At 51.8% G+C, this 17,307-nt stretch overlaps 1 protein-coding gene across 21 annotated transcripts in view; it reads left to right on the top strand.

Annotated features, from left to right (window-relative positions):
• The window catches only part of SVIL (supervillin), a 236,585-nt gene that overhangs the window by 207,447 nt on the left and 11,831 nt on the right, over nt 1–17,307 (top strand). For all 21 annotated transcript variants that reach the window (XM_073801745.1, XM_073801739.1, XM_073801744.1 and 18 more), the window contains 7 exons: nt 2,404–2,540; nt 3,672–3,819; nt 3,945–4,090; nt 5,634–5,809; nt 8,882–9,026; nt 9,353–9,629; nt 16,035–16,186. In XM_073801745.1, the coding sequence (XP_073657846.1) occupies nt 2,404–2,540; nt 3,672–3,819; nt 3,945–4,090; nt 5,634–5,809; nt 8,882–9,026; nt 9,353–9,629; nt 16,035–16,186 (1,181 nt within the window). The remainder of the gene's footprint in view (nt 1–2,403; nt 2,541–3,671; nt 3,820–3,944; nt 4,091–5,633; nt 5,810–8,881; nt 9,027–9,352; nt 9,630–16,034; nt 16,187–17,307) is intronic.

Raw genomic sequence — 17,307 nt, 5'->3', positions numbered from 1 at the left:
AGGGAACGCATGCTTCTGGAGAGCCCACCGGGTGCCACCTCATCTCACATCAGCGTCACAGAATCCCACTAGGTGGGAAACATTACGCCCGCGTGGTAGCGCTTCCTGATGCGCCCGAGGCCCCAGCAGCGGCTGAGCAGCAGGGCTGGCTTTGAACCCTGGTCTGTCTGATTCCAGAACCTCAGCTTTTGCTGCTGCTCCGCTTCCCGTGGCCCCGGCCGCACACTGCATGCGGTCACCAGGCACCCCCTCAGCCACCAGAGTGTTCTCTCCATCTGTCCTCCTCGCCAGGGTCAGCAGGAGTTAGGGCAGCAGGATGGAGAGAGGGCCTTCCCTGAGGAAGAGATCAAGGGAGCATGGGGCAGGGGGTCTCAGCAGCTCCAGCACCCTCCCTCCTCCCTCCCTCCCTCCCTCCCTCCCTCCTCCCTCCCTCCCTCCCTCCTCCCTCCTCCCTCCCTCCCTCCCTCCTCCCTCCTCCCTCCTCCCTCCTCCCTCCCACTCCCTCCCTCCCTCCCTCCTCCCTCCCCCCCTCTTTCTCTCTTTCTCAACCTCTTTTGCTTTCTCCCTCCCTGTCTTCCTTCCTTCCTTTCCTTCCTTCTTTCTCTCTCTCTTCCCTCCCTCCCTCCCTCCTCCCTCCCCTCCCTCCTCCCTCCCACTCCCTCCCTCCCTCCCTCCTCCCTCCCCCCCTCTTTCTCTCTTTCTCAACCTCTTTTGCTTTCTCCCTCCCTGTCTTCCTTCCTTCCTTTCCTTCCTTCTTTCTCTCTCTCTTCCCTCCCTCCCTCCCTCCTCCCTCCCCCCCTCTTTCTCTCTTTCTCTCTTTCTCAACCTCTTTTGCTTTCTCCCTCCCTGTCTTCCTTCCTTCCTTTCCTTCCTTCTTTCTCTCTCTCTTCCCTCCCTCCCTCCCTGTCTCTCTCCCTCTCTCTCTCTTCCTCTATCTCTTTTCCTTTCTTCCTTCCCTCCCTCCCTCCCTGTCTCTCTCCCTCTCTCTCTCTTCCTCTATCTCTTTTCCTTTCTTCCTTCCCTCCCTCCCTCCCTGTCTCTCTCCCTCTCTCTCTCTTCCTCTATCTCTTTTCCTTTCTTCCTTCCCTCCCTCCCTCCCTGTCTCTCTCCCTCTCTCTCTCTTCCTCTATCTCTTTTCCTTTCTTCCTTCCCTCCCTCCCTCCCTGTCTCTCTCCCTCTCTCTCTCTTCCTCTATCTCTTTTCCTTTCTTCCTTCCCTCCCTCCCTCCCTGTCTCTCTCCCTCTCTCTCTCTTCCTCTATCTCTTTTCCTTTCTTCCTTCCCTCCCTCCCTCCCTGTCTCTCTCCCTCTCTCTCTCTTCCTCTATCTCTTTTCCTTTCTTCCTTCCCTCCCTCCCTCCCTGTCTCTCTCCCTCTCTCTCTCTTCCTCTATCTCTTTTCCTTTCTTCCTTCCCTCCCTCCCTCCCTGTCTCTCTCCCTCTCTCTCTCTTCCTCTATCTCTTTTCCTTTCTCTCTTCCCTCCCTCCCTCCCTGTCTCTCTCCCTCTCTCTCTCTTCCTCTATCTCTTTTCCTTTCTTCCTTCCCTCCCTCCCTCCCTGTCTCTCTCCCTCTCTCTCTCTTCCTCTATCTCTTTTCCTTTCTTCCTTCCCTCCCTCTCTCCCTGTAGCAAGGAGCCCTAACCCACAACCGGGGGGGCTCTGGCTCTGCCCCAGTGACTTAGCTGCCTCGGGTGGCACTGCTGTAAATTAATGCTCAAGAAAAGCATGACCTGTCCTCTGCTTCGCTGGGGGTTTGCAGGGTGTGTCTGCGTGGCCACTGTCCTTTCTAGTGTATTTAAAAGACCCGTGAAAAGTGCACACCACCCGCCTCCGTTCCTACGTTGTGGCGCAGAGACTACACCATCAGTGTGATTGTGGAAAGATTGAAACCGTTTAGGAGGAGTTGGAACCTGCACAAGGCAGTGCTTCCCTCTGAGCTGAGTCCTCTCCAGACTCAAAGTTTTCGGTTTAGAGAAGAACTCCCAAGGATGCAGAGGCTCTCTGAAGGCCCTCGCCTTGCCCCGGCCCGCAGAGGCTGTTAAGTGTAGGAGGTGGGCTGAGTGGAGAGAGATCAGGAGATGAGTGGGGGAGGGGAAAGGAGGTGTTTGCTGGTGTCCCTGGGGGAGGGAACCTTAATTAATCTATTCACGTTCTGTCAAGGGACACTGCTAATGGTCCTGGGAAACATGGTGACCTCTGGGAACCTGCCACCAGGGAAGGTCATCGACGAGGCTATGCCTCTAAGTGCCCTGGGTCATGGGAACTCACGTGAACAGATGAGGCTGTTCAGGATGGGAAGTCGGGGGCGGGGATGCTTCGGACGCGGGGTGCTTCCGGGTCGGCCCTGCCGGGGCTGCGGGACAGTGCTCGTCTCTGGGGAGACGGTGACCCTGTGCCTCGTGCTCAGGAAGAAGACACGTGCAGACGCGGCTGGTGGAACCTCGCGCTTCTTCCCTCAACAGCGGGGACTGCTTCCTCGTGCTGTCCCCCCACCACTGCTTCCTGTGGGTCGGAGAGTTTGCCAACGTCATAGAGAAGGCGAAGGTCGGTATCTGAGGAACGAAAGTGGTCTCGTTTTGCATCTCCTTTAGACACAGGTAGAATGTTCTTCCAGTGGCCAGATCCCCAGAAAGCTTCTTAAACGTCCAGTGTTTCATTCAGCCGAGAGGGGACAGGCGTGTTTATCGTCCAGAAGGTCTCTGAAACGAGCTCCTAGTAAGTGCTTAAGGGGGATGTTTTAAAAGGAGTCTGACCTGTGCCTCCAGGTTGGAAGTTCTGCTTCATCCTTCCTTCTGTGGAGAAAAAGAACTGGCCCATCACTTCCAAGTTGTTTATCCTAGGTGTCTAGGAAGTCCTGCTGTGGGTCTGTTGAATGAGTCTATTGAATGAGACTTTAGTGGGAGAAGAGCAGGGAGTGGGTATTTTTATTTGGGGTTTTCTTTCCCCTTTATTTATTTATTTTTAATTGAAGTCGAGTTGATTTACAGTGTTGTGTTAATTTCTGCTGTACAGCAAGGTGATTCAGTTATACATATATATACTTTTTCATCTTCTTTTCCATGACGGTTTATCACAGGCTGTTGAATGTAGTTCCCTGTGCTCTACAGTAGGACCTTGTTTTTTATCCATCCTCTATATGATGGTTTGCATCTGCTTATCCCACACTCCTACTCCATCCCTCCCCCACCCGCCCCCTCGCCCTTGGCAACCACAAGTCTGTGCTCTATGTCTGTGAGTTAATTTCTGTTTTGTAGAGAGGTTCATTTGTGTCATAGTTTAGATTCCACATATAAGTGATATCATATGGTATTTGTCTTTCTCTTTCTGACTTACTTCACTTAGTATAATCATCTCTAGTTGAATCCATGTTGCTGCAAATGGCATGGTTTTGTTCTTTTATGTGGCTGAGTAATGGGATGGGTATTCTTAAAATCTTCATGAATGATCTTTTGAATTTGAAGATGGACAGGTGTTGCTGTAAAGAATGGATGCCCCCAGTCCTTTCGTTCCATTTTCTTGACTTTTAGACAGTCCCCAGCCGCCAGTGCCCCCGGACCCTGTGGTCACAAGGTTTTCCTTCCAGACACGCTGCCTCTCTGCTCTGATTTCAGCGTTGCCCCTCCCTCTGACCGTGGGCTTGTCTGCCCAGGTAACTGTGTTCCTCTCTCTTTTTAGGCCTCAGAACTCGCAAGTTTAATTCAGACCAAGAGGGAACTTGGTTGTAGAGCTACGTATATCCAAACTATCGAAGAAGGAATTAACACACACACTCATGCAGCCAAAGACTTCTGGAAGCTTCTGGGCGGCCAAACCAGTTACCAGTGTAAGCGTTTACTGCATCTCAGAGAATGAGACTTGCCTACCTTTCCTCCTCGCCTGCTTCCTTCTCCCAAACCAGCCTCCCTCCAGTGGGAAACATAATGTCCTCTTCCCGTTCTTACCCCAAAGCTGCTGGAGACCCAAAGGAAGATGAGCTCTATGAAACGGCCATAATAGAAACCAACTGCATTTACCGACTAATGGATGACAAACTCGTTCCTGATGACGACTACTGGGGGAAGATTCCAAAGTGCTCCCTTCTGCAGGCAAGAGAGGTACAGTGAGTGGTCTGCCCTTCGGCAGGAAAGCCCTTGGCCCCGGGCTGCCCGCTAAAACAGGCAGGAAGTACCGACAGACGCTAGCCAGGGGTGGCACTCGCTGCACACCAGACATCTTTTTATTTTTATTAACTTGTATCTTACATTGGAGTCTAGTTGATTCACAGTGTTTTTTTAGTTCCCGGTGTACAGCAGAGTGATTCCGTTATACATATACATGTATCCTTTTTCACATTCTTCTCCCGTTTAGGTTATTACAGAATATTGAGCAGAGTTCCCTGGGCTATACAGTAGGTCCTTGTTGGCTGTCTGTTTGAAATATAGTAGTGTGTACATGCAGAGACATCTTTGTAAAGGCTACCTACCAATCTGTGATTTCAAACCGTTACTGCCATCTTAGATGCTGATACCGAATTCCGAATGTTGTTCATTGAAGGCTTTTCTGTTTTAGGCCAGATGGAAATACGACTTAGTCCCGTCTCTTGATTTTTGTATAAACATTAAATATCTTTCAGTCCTTAGGTTTCAGGAGACATAGGTGTATCTATAGTGTGTGCGTTTGCCAAGTAATGTGCTCATTTTTCCTCTCACACCAGCACATATTTATTTTTACAAAATTACATATATTTCCAGCACCACTAAGTTTTTTTTTTTTTTTTTTTTTTTTTTTGTCTGCACCACTCAGCTTGCGGGGATCTTAGTTCCCCGACCGGGGATCAAACCCGAGCCCCTGGCAGTGGAAGCTGGAGTCCTAACTACTGGACCGCCAGGGAAGTCCCACCACTAAGTATTCTGAGTGTTGAGAAAAAAACGGGAAGACGCAAAAGGACTTTAAATTTCGTTGGGTAGAAGGCTAGCAGAAAGGATGTAATCCAAAGGTAGACTGATTGTATGACAAATTTAAACGGAGAAAAAATGTCACAGAAAAAGAAATAATCAGGAATGATTTTAAAGAGAAGGTGAAATTGAGCCTAGTTTGCAGTTAAGTAGAATTGGGATCGCTGGAAATGAAGAAAGAAATTATTCTAGGAAGAAAGCGTAGAACAAACCAACAGGTATGTAAATAAGAGCACTGAGTTCATGTATTCATTCACCAAACACTTAGTGAGCCCGACGGTAAATACGTTAATGAGTACAGTATGTTCTTTGCCCTTGAGGGCCCTAGAATTGTATAGGGGAGAAAAGACATCACTGGGTCCTCAGTGCCATGTGAAGCGACCCTTATGAGCTAAGTGAGTGAATGACAAAGGAGGAAAGGCGGAAGGAAGGGCGGGGCCAGGGAGGAAGACCTGCTTAAATAGCTGTTAGGAATCAGAAGTGTTGGGCAGCCCATGTGTTTGGAGGAGGGGTGTTAACCTGGGCATTTAGGACCACAAGACAGAAGTCATCCCCGCAGGGCAGAGGCTGGCTGGGCTGTGCCTGTACTGAGTGCTTCGTTAGTATTTGAATCATCGCCTGTTGGACTCACGGTCACTAGAGACCCTGGTTCAACGAGAACATGCCCTTGAAGTGAACACGTCCTTCCGTGCCATTTCCCCAGGTCCTGGTGTTTGATTTTGGGAGCGAAGTTTACGTGTGGCACGGGAAAGAAGTCACATTAGCGCAACGGAAGATAGCCTTTCAGCTGGCAAAGCACTTATGGAACGGAACCTTTGACTACGAGAACTGTGACATCAACCCCCTGGACCCTGGAGAGTGCAACCCACTCATTCCCAGGTACCGCTGGGGCCCTGGGCAGCCGAGGCTCCCACCGCAGCGTTCAGCCTTCACCCTTCAGGGGTTTTAGTTTTCATAAGTGATTGCAGGGCAGTACCACAAGTATTCACAACGAGAACAGTGCTTTCGCTTCTCCCTAAGAGATACAGAAATATGGACGGTGTGGTCGTCTGGAAGGTGCTCCTGTTATATTTCAGTTCTTGAAGGAGACAAATCGATGGTACCTGCAGTATTCAGGTGCTGCTGTCACGTATAATCTGTTGTTTAAACCAATGACTTGCTGACCTGAAAAGCTTGCCAGGCCCTGGAATTCAGCCGTGGGTCTGAAGGTGCAAAAGCAACGCGTCTCTTTCTGATTTCACACCTTCCAGCCCAGCCCTTGAATTCCATTTAGCTGGCAGTAGATGATGCCTTTTGGGGGGAGGGAGGATGCGGTATTGAAATAATGGCTGTAATTATAATATTTCCGACAGTCTACTGGACTTTTAAAAGTCATTTTGGCAAATCAGCCGAAGGTGCACGAAACTCTCAGAAATACGGTCATGAAAACAGGAATTCTTACATGCAAAGGACCATTGTTTATCTCTTAACTACCAGGAAGAAAGAGAAGTGCGTTTAAACCATGCATATACCACGTAATGGGTCAGAAATTGCACATTAAAACTGCTTTGTGATGTTTCCAGTTGAACTGACACACAGATTTCAACCTTCCTACCTAGTTTCCTATTTTAAAATACAATTATTGATTTTATTATTCATTGTCATTATAGAAACAAAGGGATGTCAGCGTAGGTGAAAAGGTTTCAAATCCTTTTCAAGCGAGTGCACATTTACATAAAATTAGTACTGAAACAACTAGTTTTGTAAGGCCTAAAGGTAAGACTAAAAAGAATGTTCTAGTTGGTATAGTAAAAAAAAACATACTGCAGCATAAAATCTGTGTGATGGACGATTTATATTTAGTCGTGACATCATCCGAGATCTGAAGGTAGATGAGTGGGCATCTAACCCGCTGGCTCTCAACGTCTCCCAGATCGGAAGCACCGGAGAAGCTTTAAAACAAAAAAATGCATGTGCCGGTCCTGGCCCAGGAGCTGTGTTTTCAGTTTGGGTGGGGTGGGGTTTGTGTGTCAGTACGTCTTAAAAGCTCCCCCAGGGATTTGAAGGTACAGCCAAGGTAGAGCGCCCCGCCCTTCTTCACCGAGGAGTCATGACTTAGCCCAGCTCAGACCTGCAAGTCAGGACGGAGGTAGAGAGCATCCAGCGTCACACCCTCCTGCTGCAGACCTGCCCTCTGTGCCCCCTGACCTCACGCATCCAAGATGCATTGCTAAGCTGAGACCAAGCGTCTTTCCATAGGCACCTTAGCAAGTCTGCCGAGTGGAATTTATACAAAAGACAGTCACTCCGCTATTTTCTGATAAGGACCACAGCCTTCAGGGTAGCCCTGAATTTTCCACAGTTGCTGGTATTTGGTTCCTAAGTCCCGGGAGCCTTGGCAGTGGAAGTATTTGCACACAGTGCCTTTTATCCTTTCAGTCCCCTTTGAAGCGGGCAGCCCCCCTTGATGTGCCTTAGCCATGATGCCAGAAACTGTGGTCTGGACCAGACAGGACGTGACGAAGCACGTCAGGGGCCACCGCGGGGCCCAGGAAGCACTGCCCCTCGGTCTGATGGCCCCAATCCACAAGCCAGGGTTGGTCTGGAAGGATGGGAAATGCCTGCACCCTAACCTCAGGGCTCACCCCCTTCCCGCACCCTAACCTCAGGGCTCACCCCCTGCCCGCACCCTAACCTCAGGGCTCACCCCCTTCCCGCACCCTAACCTCAGGGCTCACCCCCTTCCCGCACCCTAACCTCAGGGCTCACCCCCTTCCCGCACCTTAACCTCAGGGCTCACCCCCTTCCCGCACCCTAACCTCAGGGCTCACCCCCTTCCCGCACCCTAACCTCAGGGCTCACCCCCTTCCCGCACCCTAACCTCAGGGCTCACCCCCTTCCCGCACCCTAACCTCAGGGCTCACCCCCTTCCCGCACCCTAACCTCAGGGCTCACCCCCTGCCCGCACCCTAACCTCAGGGCTCACCCCCTTCCCGCACCCTAACCTCAGGGCTCACCCCCTTCCCGCACCTTAACCTCAGGGCTCACCCCCTTCCCGCACCCTAACCTCAGGGCTCACCCCCTTCCCGCACCCTAACCTCAGGGCTCACCCCCTTCCCGCACCTTAACCTCAGGGCTCACCCCCTTCCCGCACCCTAACCTCAGGGCTCACCCCCTTCCCGCACCCTAACCTCAGGGCTCACCCCCTTCCCGCACCCTAACCTCAGGGCTCACCCACGTCTCTTCTTGGCTCTGCGCATTTCTGAGCGAGCTGTGTTCCGAGCTCAGCGTCAGACTCTGAGACCCCGAAGCAGTTCGGACCTCCCGACTGGGCTACGCTGCTTCCTTCCCCGTCCTTGTGCTCTGCCTGCCCGCTGCCCCGTCCAGTGGCCTAGAGATCAACATGCACACATTCACTTTATGATTGACGAGAGTGTGTTCACTTGGGGAACAGAGGAGAATTTCCTGTTCCTGGAGACTGGACGTCTCCATTGTAACGTGACTTACAAAAAGAGGATTCGGGGTGAGCATAAATTCTTCCACCTGTTCACTAACTTGACGGAAACGCGGCGAGCCCCCGGGGTGAGCACGGGTGGCGTAAAGGAGGCGAGGAAGCCACGCGTGTGACTCCTGCCTGTGCTGAGCTCCCAGCCGAGCGTGCTGCCCCCCAGGGGACCCCAACACGAGAATCTGCTGGAACGCCAGGCAGGTCCAGTCCTGCCGTGGGTCACATCACATTCAGGCATGTCAGCTCCAAGGACACAAAGCCCTGCAAGGCTTTGGGCTAAAATAGCAAAACGCCACTGATTGGGTCACATAAGTGAAAGCGAACTGTTTGCTCTGTCTACTGCCTATGTATTCTGCGTTCCTCTCACTCACCACGTGTGTGGGTTTTGGACTTCTCGGGCTCGGCAGGACTTGTCTGATCTTGGTTCTTTTCCCTTCCCCTCCCCTCCCCGACCCGCCCGACAGAAAAGGACAGGGGCGGCCTGACTGGGCGATATTTGGGAGACTCACGGAACACAACGAGACGATTTTGTTCAAAGAGAAATTTCTCGACTGGACGGAAATGAAGAGACCTAACGAGAAGAACGCCAGCGAACTTGCCCAGCACAAGGTATGTGGGACGATCAAGCCCCAACCTCAGGGCTTGGTCTGGGTCCCGGCAGAGGGGCCTTCATGCTAAACGCCTTCCTGGGGTTTTCCTAGGACAGCAAACCGGCCTCCAGTCATGTTCTGACTTCACGAGGTGAGAGCAGCCGTGTTTGCGGCTCCAGGTGTATCGGCGGCCCGTTCACAGCCGTGGCTCTCTGTCCCCTAAACGCAGCCTTTCTTTAAGTGCCCCGAAACAGCCTGAGCGCTGTACTTGAGGCCGTCCCACCGCCAGTGCAGCAGTGTGGAGTGCGACGGGCTGCCGCCGAGCATCTCTGCGTTCTCTCCTAGGACGACCCGCGGGCAGAGGTCAAGCCTTACGACGTGACGCGGATGGTGCCGGTGCCCCAGACGACAGCCGGCACCGTGCTAGACGGGGTCAACGTGGGCCGGGGCTACGGCCTGGTGCAAGGGGACGACCGCGGGCAGTTGGAGGTCGCCAGCCTGTCGGTGGACGTCTGGCACATCCTGGAATTCGACTACAGCAGGCTCCCCAAGCAGAGCATTGGGCAGTTCCACGAGGGCGACGCCTACGTGGTCAAGTGGAAGTTCATCGTGAGCACAGCAGGTGGGTGAGCCACTCGCGTGTCCCTCGAGCCCCGCCGCGGGGATCGTGGCTGCCAGATATGGAGCGCGTGCCGTGTCTGCCCCAGCCGCGGGCGAAGGACCGGTCGAGGCCTGTTCCCTTTGAGAACCTCCTCGTAAACCTCGTGGATAGATTCCTAACACCCCACCGTGGCCGGCAGCGGTGACGTCTCCCTCTAGAAAGCCGACTGGCGTGGTAAGGTTCCTCTGCCGCCCTCGCCCCTCCCCTGCCCCGTCCCCAGAGGCTTCCTAGGAAAGCGATGATCTGTCCCCACATGACGGTCACCATGTGGCTGGATGCTGCCGCAATGAAAGCCATTAAGTAACACAGAGCCGACGCGTCAGTGCGGAAACAAAAGGGTGCCATGACGTCACAGTAAATCCACGCCCAGAAGACGTAGTCAGAATGAAAGGGGCATTTCCTCTGAGGCCGAGAGCGCTGACCATGCTCTGTGGGTCTGGAGGAATAAAGACACGGTCAGAACTACTCGTGGTTCCCACGAGTGCTGTGCTCTTCGTGGCGAAACAACACACTCCGCGCTGTGCTCTGCGCTAGAGGCAGCGAGGGCGGACAGCCGCAGATTTGGGAGAAATAATCCCTTTTTCCTGCCAAGAAGAAAGCACGAATCAGGCCGTGCACAGTGTCCCGCAGCCCGGCGCATTTAGGAGACAGTTTATGACACAACTCGGTCGCTCCGAGATTCACTTGCCAAGGGAGTTCGTTCACCTCTTTCCAGCCCCGTTGCCGTCCGGGTGTGGCTGCCCCGCCGGGCACAGGGCGGAGGCCACGGTTAGCTGATCAAACACCTGCAGGCTTAGAGCCATTTGGTTTCTTTCCTAATGTATCTCTGTGGGTAAGACACCTTTTAAAATTTATCTTATTGAAACATAGTTGATTTACAATGTGGTGTTAATTTCTGCTGCACAGCAACGTGACTCAGTTATATATATATATATGCTTTGTCATTGGATATTGAATAGAGTTCCCTGTGCTCTGCAGTAGGACCTTGTTGTTTATCCATCCTATAGACACTAGTTTGCATCTGCTCACCCCACCTCCCAGTCCGTCCCTCACCCCCCTGGCAACCACAAGTCTGTTCTCTATGTCTGTGAGTCTGTTTCCATTTCGTAGATAGGTTCATCTGTGTCGTATTTTAGATTCTACCTATAAGTGATATCATATGGTATTTGTTTTTCTCTGTCTGACTTACTTCAGTTAGTTTGGTAATCTCTAGGTCCATCCATGTTGCTGCAAATGGCATGATTTTGTTCTTTTTTATGGTTGAGTAGTATTCCATTGTGTGTATGTGTATGTATGTGTGTGTATATGTGTGTATGTATGTGTGTGTGTGTATATATATATATACACACACACACATACATACACACCACATCTTCTTGATCCATTCATCTATCAGTGGACATTTAGGGTGCTTCCATGTCTTGGCTGTTGTGAATAGTGCTGCTATGAACATTGGGGTGCAGGTATCTTTTTGAATTATAGTTTTGTCCAGGTATATTCCCAGTAGTGGGATTGCTGGATCATATGGTAATTCTATTTTTAGGTTTTTAAGGAACCTCCATCCTGTTCTCCATAGTGGCTGTATCAATTTACATTCCCACCAGCAGTGTAGAAGGATTCCCTTTTCTCCACACCCTCCCCAGCATCTGTTACTTGTAGAGGTTTTAATGATGGCCATTCTGACCGGTGTGAGCTGGTACCTCATTGTGGTTTTGATTTGCATTTCTCTAATAATTAGCCATGTTGAGCATCTTTTCATGTGCCTGTTGACCATCTGTATGTCTTCTTTGGGGAAATGTCTATTTAGGTCTTCTGCCCATTTTTCAATTGGGTTGCTTATTTTTTGTTGTTGTTGAGTTGTATGAGCTCTTTGTATATTTTGGAAATTAAGCCCTCGTCAGTCACATCGTTTGCAAATATTTCCTCCCAGTCCATAGCTGTCTTTTCATTTTGTTGATGGTTTCCTTTGCTGCGCAAAAGGTTGTAAGTCTGATTAGGTCCCATTTGTTTATTTTTGCTTTTATTTCTATTGCCTTGGGAGACTGACCTAAGAAAACATTGGTACGATTTATGCCAGAAAATGTTTTGCCTGTGTTCTCTTCTAGGAGTTTTATGGTGTCATGTCTTATGTTTAAGGAATAAGACCCTTCTTTTGGGTGTCAGTAAATATTCCTGGCCCTGCCTTCCAGAAGCATATGGTATAAATGACGGGGGGGTGGCGGTGGGCAAGTATGGGAGAGGTGCTTGCCTCCTGCTGGGGTAGGAGAGCTCCGTTCCCTGAATAGGACCTGGCGGCTGTGGGAAAGCCCAGCGGCCGATGGGCAGGCATCGCAGGTGGGGAGACGGACCGCGGGCCTAGAGGCACCGCTCTGGGCTTCACCACCCGCACTAGGTGAGTGCCTCACGGAGGCTCCGCGGGATGTGTTCTGTCCTTTCGCTAACTTCTCAGAAGAGAAACAGGACACCAAGATTAAGGAACGCCCCCTGCAGTCACACAGCTAGGAGAGAACAGGGCTGGACACTAAAAGCCCCTTTTTTTACCCAAGGAGGCCTTATAGCCTGGGTCTCAGTCTTCTCTCAGGCCCCACGTGCCAGCTGTGTAACTTGGGGAAAGTGACTTAACCTGTCTGAGCCTCGGTTTTCTCACCTGGAAAACAGCTTCTAAGACCCAAGCCCGCAGGGTCCCAGGATCTGGTGCGCGATGTTCAGCGCAGAGCCGACCGCTTACTTACGTGAGGCTACAGGAAATCATCATCGCTGACGTTCTCAGCAGGCAAAGCATAGTTCCTGCACTGAACCTGAAGATCAGACAGATAACGTGGCCCCGCCCCAAACGACAGCAGTTCTCAGAGGGTCTCCATGGTGGGTTTAGGCTGCTGAGTGTGTGCGGAGTTGGCGAGCTGAAGACTAATCTGTGCCGCGTGGCAATAAAGACAATGAGAGAGAATTTAGTGGGGAAAGATCTACTGACCTTCGGTGTCGTGGACCTGCACCCATCGTTCTCCTCCTTAAGATACAGGAAGTGAAGGGTCTTGGTGTTTTACAAAACCACACTGGGCACTACAGTTTGAAATTCAGTCGTTTCCTTACCTCAGCTGTTAGATATAAAACAAGAAGTAATGGTCTGTGAAAGGATGACTAAAACGATATGAAAAGGAATGAATTTTAAAAACAGATCTCAGGTTTCTGAGGTCTTCCTGAGGTCTTCCTTGACTATTTACTTGGAGACCCCTAAGAAACGCTGATTTGACCCAGGCAAACGCTTGCTGTATCTCTCCCCGGCGAACACAAGGTACATGTCACGGCCTTATCCAGCAGCACCGTAATGGGCAAAGTGACAGCTTTGACCAAGCCCAGCTGCGGAGGATTAAGTGAGGCCGGGCAGCGCTCAGATTCCAGGCCGTCCCTCGGGGGGGCAGAAAAGCGCGGCCCGATGGCATCCGCAGCTGCCCCGTGGTCGTCACGGAAGCCCCAGCCCCGCGGTGTCAGCTGGTCCAGCCCTCACGCTGCTCAGACCCCACAGGGGCCGCACCTGCCGACAGGGCTGAGCCCGGGGCCCCTCTGGGGCGGGCCCAGCAGACAGCAGTCCCGGGGGACACAGCACAGTCGCCCTGTTGGCAGATGCCGGGCAGCCTGCTCTTGCGAAGTGAACTGTGGCCCCCAGACTAGGGAGCCCAGAGGCCCCGGTGGTCAGTGTCCTGCCCCAGAGGCTGCCTCAGGCGCTGTAGGGTGTGACTCGTGTCCCCCCAGGGTCAGCAGACAGGCAGCTCTGGGCACCCAGGGACACTGCATCAGGCCACGCTGGAGCGCCATCCAGGGGCCAAGTTCCTGTAGTAGGGGGTCGGTAAATGGGGTCCGGCTGCAAGACAGCGCCAAGAGCAGCTCGCTCTTCGTACCTCGGTTTTCTGTTACTTCGTAAACGCAGCTGCTGGCGGTGAACTTCCTCTTGAAAGCAGGGTGGACGCGGGATGCAGCGACACGCTCAGTTCGGCCTCGGAGCCAGGCCGCAAAGATGATAGCCCAGCAGCTGTTACTATATAGCTTAGCCTTTAATTTGCTAAAATTAAAACGAAAGAAATGAGTCAAGAAGTAAGTTGTACATAGGATTAAATTTGGGGTATGCTGAAGAAAACTGCAAGGAAAATTCATGAAAACTTTTATGGGATATGTTTAAGGAAATATCCTCTTTTAGGTATATACACACAAGCCCGTTTTTGAATGTCAGGATGTAAAACATTTGGTTGGTTATTCAAGCGTGAACGTGTATTTACACAAAGTGCTACCCAATTCCAAGATACGTGTCAGCTGCTGTGATCTGTGGTCTGTTTCATGCACATCTCTCCCCAGTAATCTAGTTGACACGAGAGTGCGGGATTGCTAATCAGAGGTGAACGTTTGCTCCTACCTAAGTTAGCGAAGTTTCAGTGGAGTGGCTTCCAGGTTAACAGCGGACACGCATCATCTATTCACGGATGGTTCCTGTTCACTTTGCCCACTTCAAACTACACAAACTTGACCATTTCAGGTTCACAGTAGAAGGCACTAAGGGCTGAGCTTGGTCAGAATCCTTTAAGAATTCTCATAATCATTTATGAAAATTGTCCTAGAGGACTTTGATAAAGGGCCTCCGCAAAAAAATCACCTAAGTATGGCCCCTGACCTCTTAAGAACTTGAAAACAATGAGCTTCCTTCTTACCTTCAAACCTCAAGACAGCTGTGACTGTGTCGGTGGGACTGGAGCTGAGGAGGACTGAGGTCGTATAGAACCAGGGGATCCAGTTCCTTTTTTTTTTTTTAATTTATTTATTTATTTAATTTATTTTTGGCTGCGTTGGATCTTCATTGCTGCGCGCGGGCTTTCTCTAGTTGCAGTGAGCGGGGGCTACTCTTCGTTGCGGTGCGTGGGCTTCTCATTGCGGTGGCTTCTCTTGTTGCGGAGCACGGGCTCTAGGTGCGCGGGCTCAGTAGTTGTGGCTCATGGGCTGTAGAGCGCAGGCTCAGTAGTTGTGGTTTGTGGGCTCTAGAGCGCAGGCTCAGTAGTTGTGGCATGTGGGCTCAGTAGTTGTGGTGCATGGGCTCAGCAGTTGTGGCTCGTGGGCTCTAGAGCGCAGGCTCAACGGTTGTGGTGCACAGGCTTCGTTGCTCCTTGGCATGTGGTATCTTCCTGGACCAGGGCTCGAACCCATGTCCCCTGCATTGGCAGGCAGATTCTTAACCACTGCACCACCAGGGAAGCCCCAGTTATTATTTTTGATTGCTAACACGTGTGGGTACCATAGCCACCTGCATCCTCCCTGGGTTGACCCCACCTGGGGCCACCCGGGCATCTGAGTCGAGAACTTAGTCTCCGGATGCCCCATGGTCGCTGCCACTCAGGCCTCTGCTAGCGCACCTCCTCGGAAAGGTCTTCCCCCACCAGGCACTCGCAGCAGCCCTCCCCCGCCCCGTGTCACATCCCGTCTTTTCCTCACGGCGCCTCCCACCCTCCGGAGCTGCCTTGCTCAGCGCCATAGCCCAGTATCCTGAAGAGTCCCTGGCACACAGTAGGTGCTCAGTAAGTATCTGCTGAATGAAGAAATGAGAGAAATCTGGAGAGAGATCTGTTCCTAAAGGTTGCAGTTTGGGGTCTGAAATACCATCTGAAACGACCACTTGCCCAGAGAACCTTCCGTGACTGCCCTTCAGTGGGGTCTGTGTTCTGTGTTCTGCTGACAGGTATCCAGTGCCTGCGAGGTCCCAGACAGTGAGGAGAACCAGCCCTTAATCCTGGCTACAGCCCTGGCGGCCGATATCATTTAAATCCCAGATTATTTTGTGAAAGCCATAGGTCAGCAATTTCTCTCTCCCCTTTCTGACACAACTTGGAGACTTCAAAGTGGTTTTTTTTACTAGAATAGTCTTAGCAGACTACATTTTCCCTTCGTGCTTAAGGCTGGCCCAGCAGTCGTTTGCAGTGTCTTTTCTCCCCCAGCTAATCTTCTGCCAAAGGATGGTGTCATGTGGAAAATGCGTCTGTCTTCGGGAGCCCTTGACCCTGCTCTGGCGTCCCCACTTTTCTCTGTCACACACTTGGATGGCCTGCCACCTCCCTCAGGATGACAGGTGTTTGTCTTAGGGTATCAGGAGGGCCCTGGAGATCATTTTTCTCCAGTTTGGAGGCTCAGGATCCGTTAGCTAGAAGAAAGGCGGTTTCTCTCTCCTCCGAAGCCATGACCGACGTTCCCCCCAGCTGTGAATGACTTTTCTCCCCAGCGCTGCGCCTTCACTGTTCGTCCTCACAGGGCCTGGAGGCCTGAGCTGGCACTGGCTCGCCTTGGGCTTTTTCTGCTGCTCACCCCGCGCTCTGCTCTTGTGTGTGTCCACAGTGGGAAGTCGGCAGAAGGGCGAGCACCCGGTCAGGGTGGCCGGCAAAGAGAAGCGCGTCTACTTCTTCTGGCAAGGCCGGCAGTCGACTGTGAGTGAGAAGGGCACATCGGCTTTGATGACGGTGCAGCTGGACGAGGAAAGGGGAGCCCAGGTAAGTCCTGGAGGCAGATGCGCCGGAAATGAGGGAGCTGGCCTTTCCAGGAGCCGGAGGGTGTGTGGCCTGGTCCCCTAAACACGAAGACAGTATCATCCAAAGCCCCTTTAGTCCTGGTCTGGCTTCTCCAGATGTCAGGGTCTGCCTCATCTTTCATCTCGCCACCCCCTCACCAGGAAGGCAGACCTCTCGCAATATGACCTTAAAGTACACCTGCAAATAGTAAATCCACAAAACAAGTGCAGAGAGCCCATGGGTGGTTTTTTTTTAAGTTTCCACTGGACTGATCAAGGAACTAAAACAAAGAGATGCCATTTTCCACGCCTCAAATGGCAGAGATTTTTAAAAGACTAGATCCAGGGCTGGCAGGGATTCAGTAGGACGGGTACCCGTGCCTGCTTCCACTGAGAAGTGTGAACTGCCATCCCGAAAGCAACCATGGCTTAGGAACCTTAAGATGCTCATACCCTTTGATCAGTGATTCCACGTACACAAACCCACCCTAAGGAGATATCAGGGACTGATGTAAAGTGTCTGCCCAGCATCTGCGTTCCTCACAGCAGCCTGAGTGATTTTTCTAGGACACATCAGATGGTGCCCCTCCTTGTCCTTCATCACACTCGGACTACCATCCGAGGGTCTCCCGGGGGTCAGCCCTGCACCCCCCTCCAACCTCCCTCTTCTTGCACCTGGTCAGGCTACTCCCACCTCCTTGCAGTTCCTAGACACACCTCTTTCCCCCCCCAACCCCAGGGCCTTTGCACTGATTCCCGGCCTGGAACACTCCCCCTGAAACCTTACACGATTCGGGTTTCTGTTTGAATGTCGCCTCCATGTTTTATCCACCTCTCTCCCCATTTTCCTGTCCTTCTCTGTCCCTTTGCTCTGCTTCATTTTTTCATAGCACCTACCCCTACGTAAAACACCATTCATTTTGTTTACTTATTTATTCTTTGTCTTCCCCGTGAGCATGAAAGAGACTATGTCTGTCCTGGTCTTAGCCACCGTTATAACCCCAGGGCCTGCATGACGCCTGGCAGGTACCACTACCCCAAGTCAAGGTTTTGAAAGCATTTCTTTTTAATGTTTTGTCCCTTCCTTTATGACCAGTAATTAAG

Source organism: Tursiops truncatus, chromosome 2, assembly GCF_011762595.2.
Source record: "Tursiops truncatus isolate mTurTru1 chromosome 2, mTurTru1.mat.Y, whole genome shotgun sequence".
NCBI lineage: Eukaryota > Metazoa > Chordata > Mammalia > Artiodactyla > Delphinidae > Tursiops > Tursiops truncatus.
Note: the sequence above shows the minus strand (reverse complement) of the source record. Positions and strands in the feature narration are given on the sequence as shown.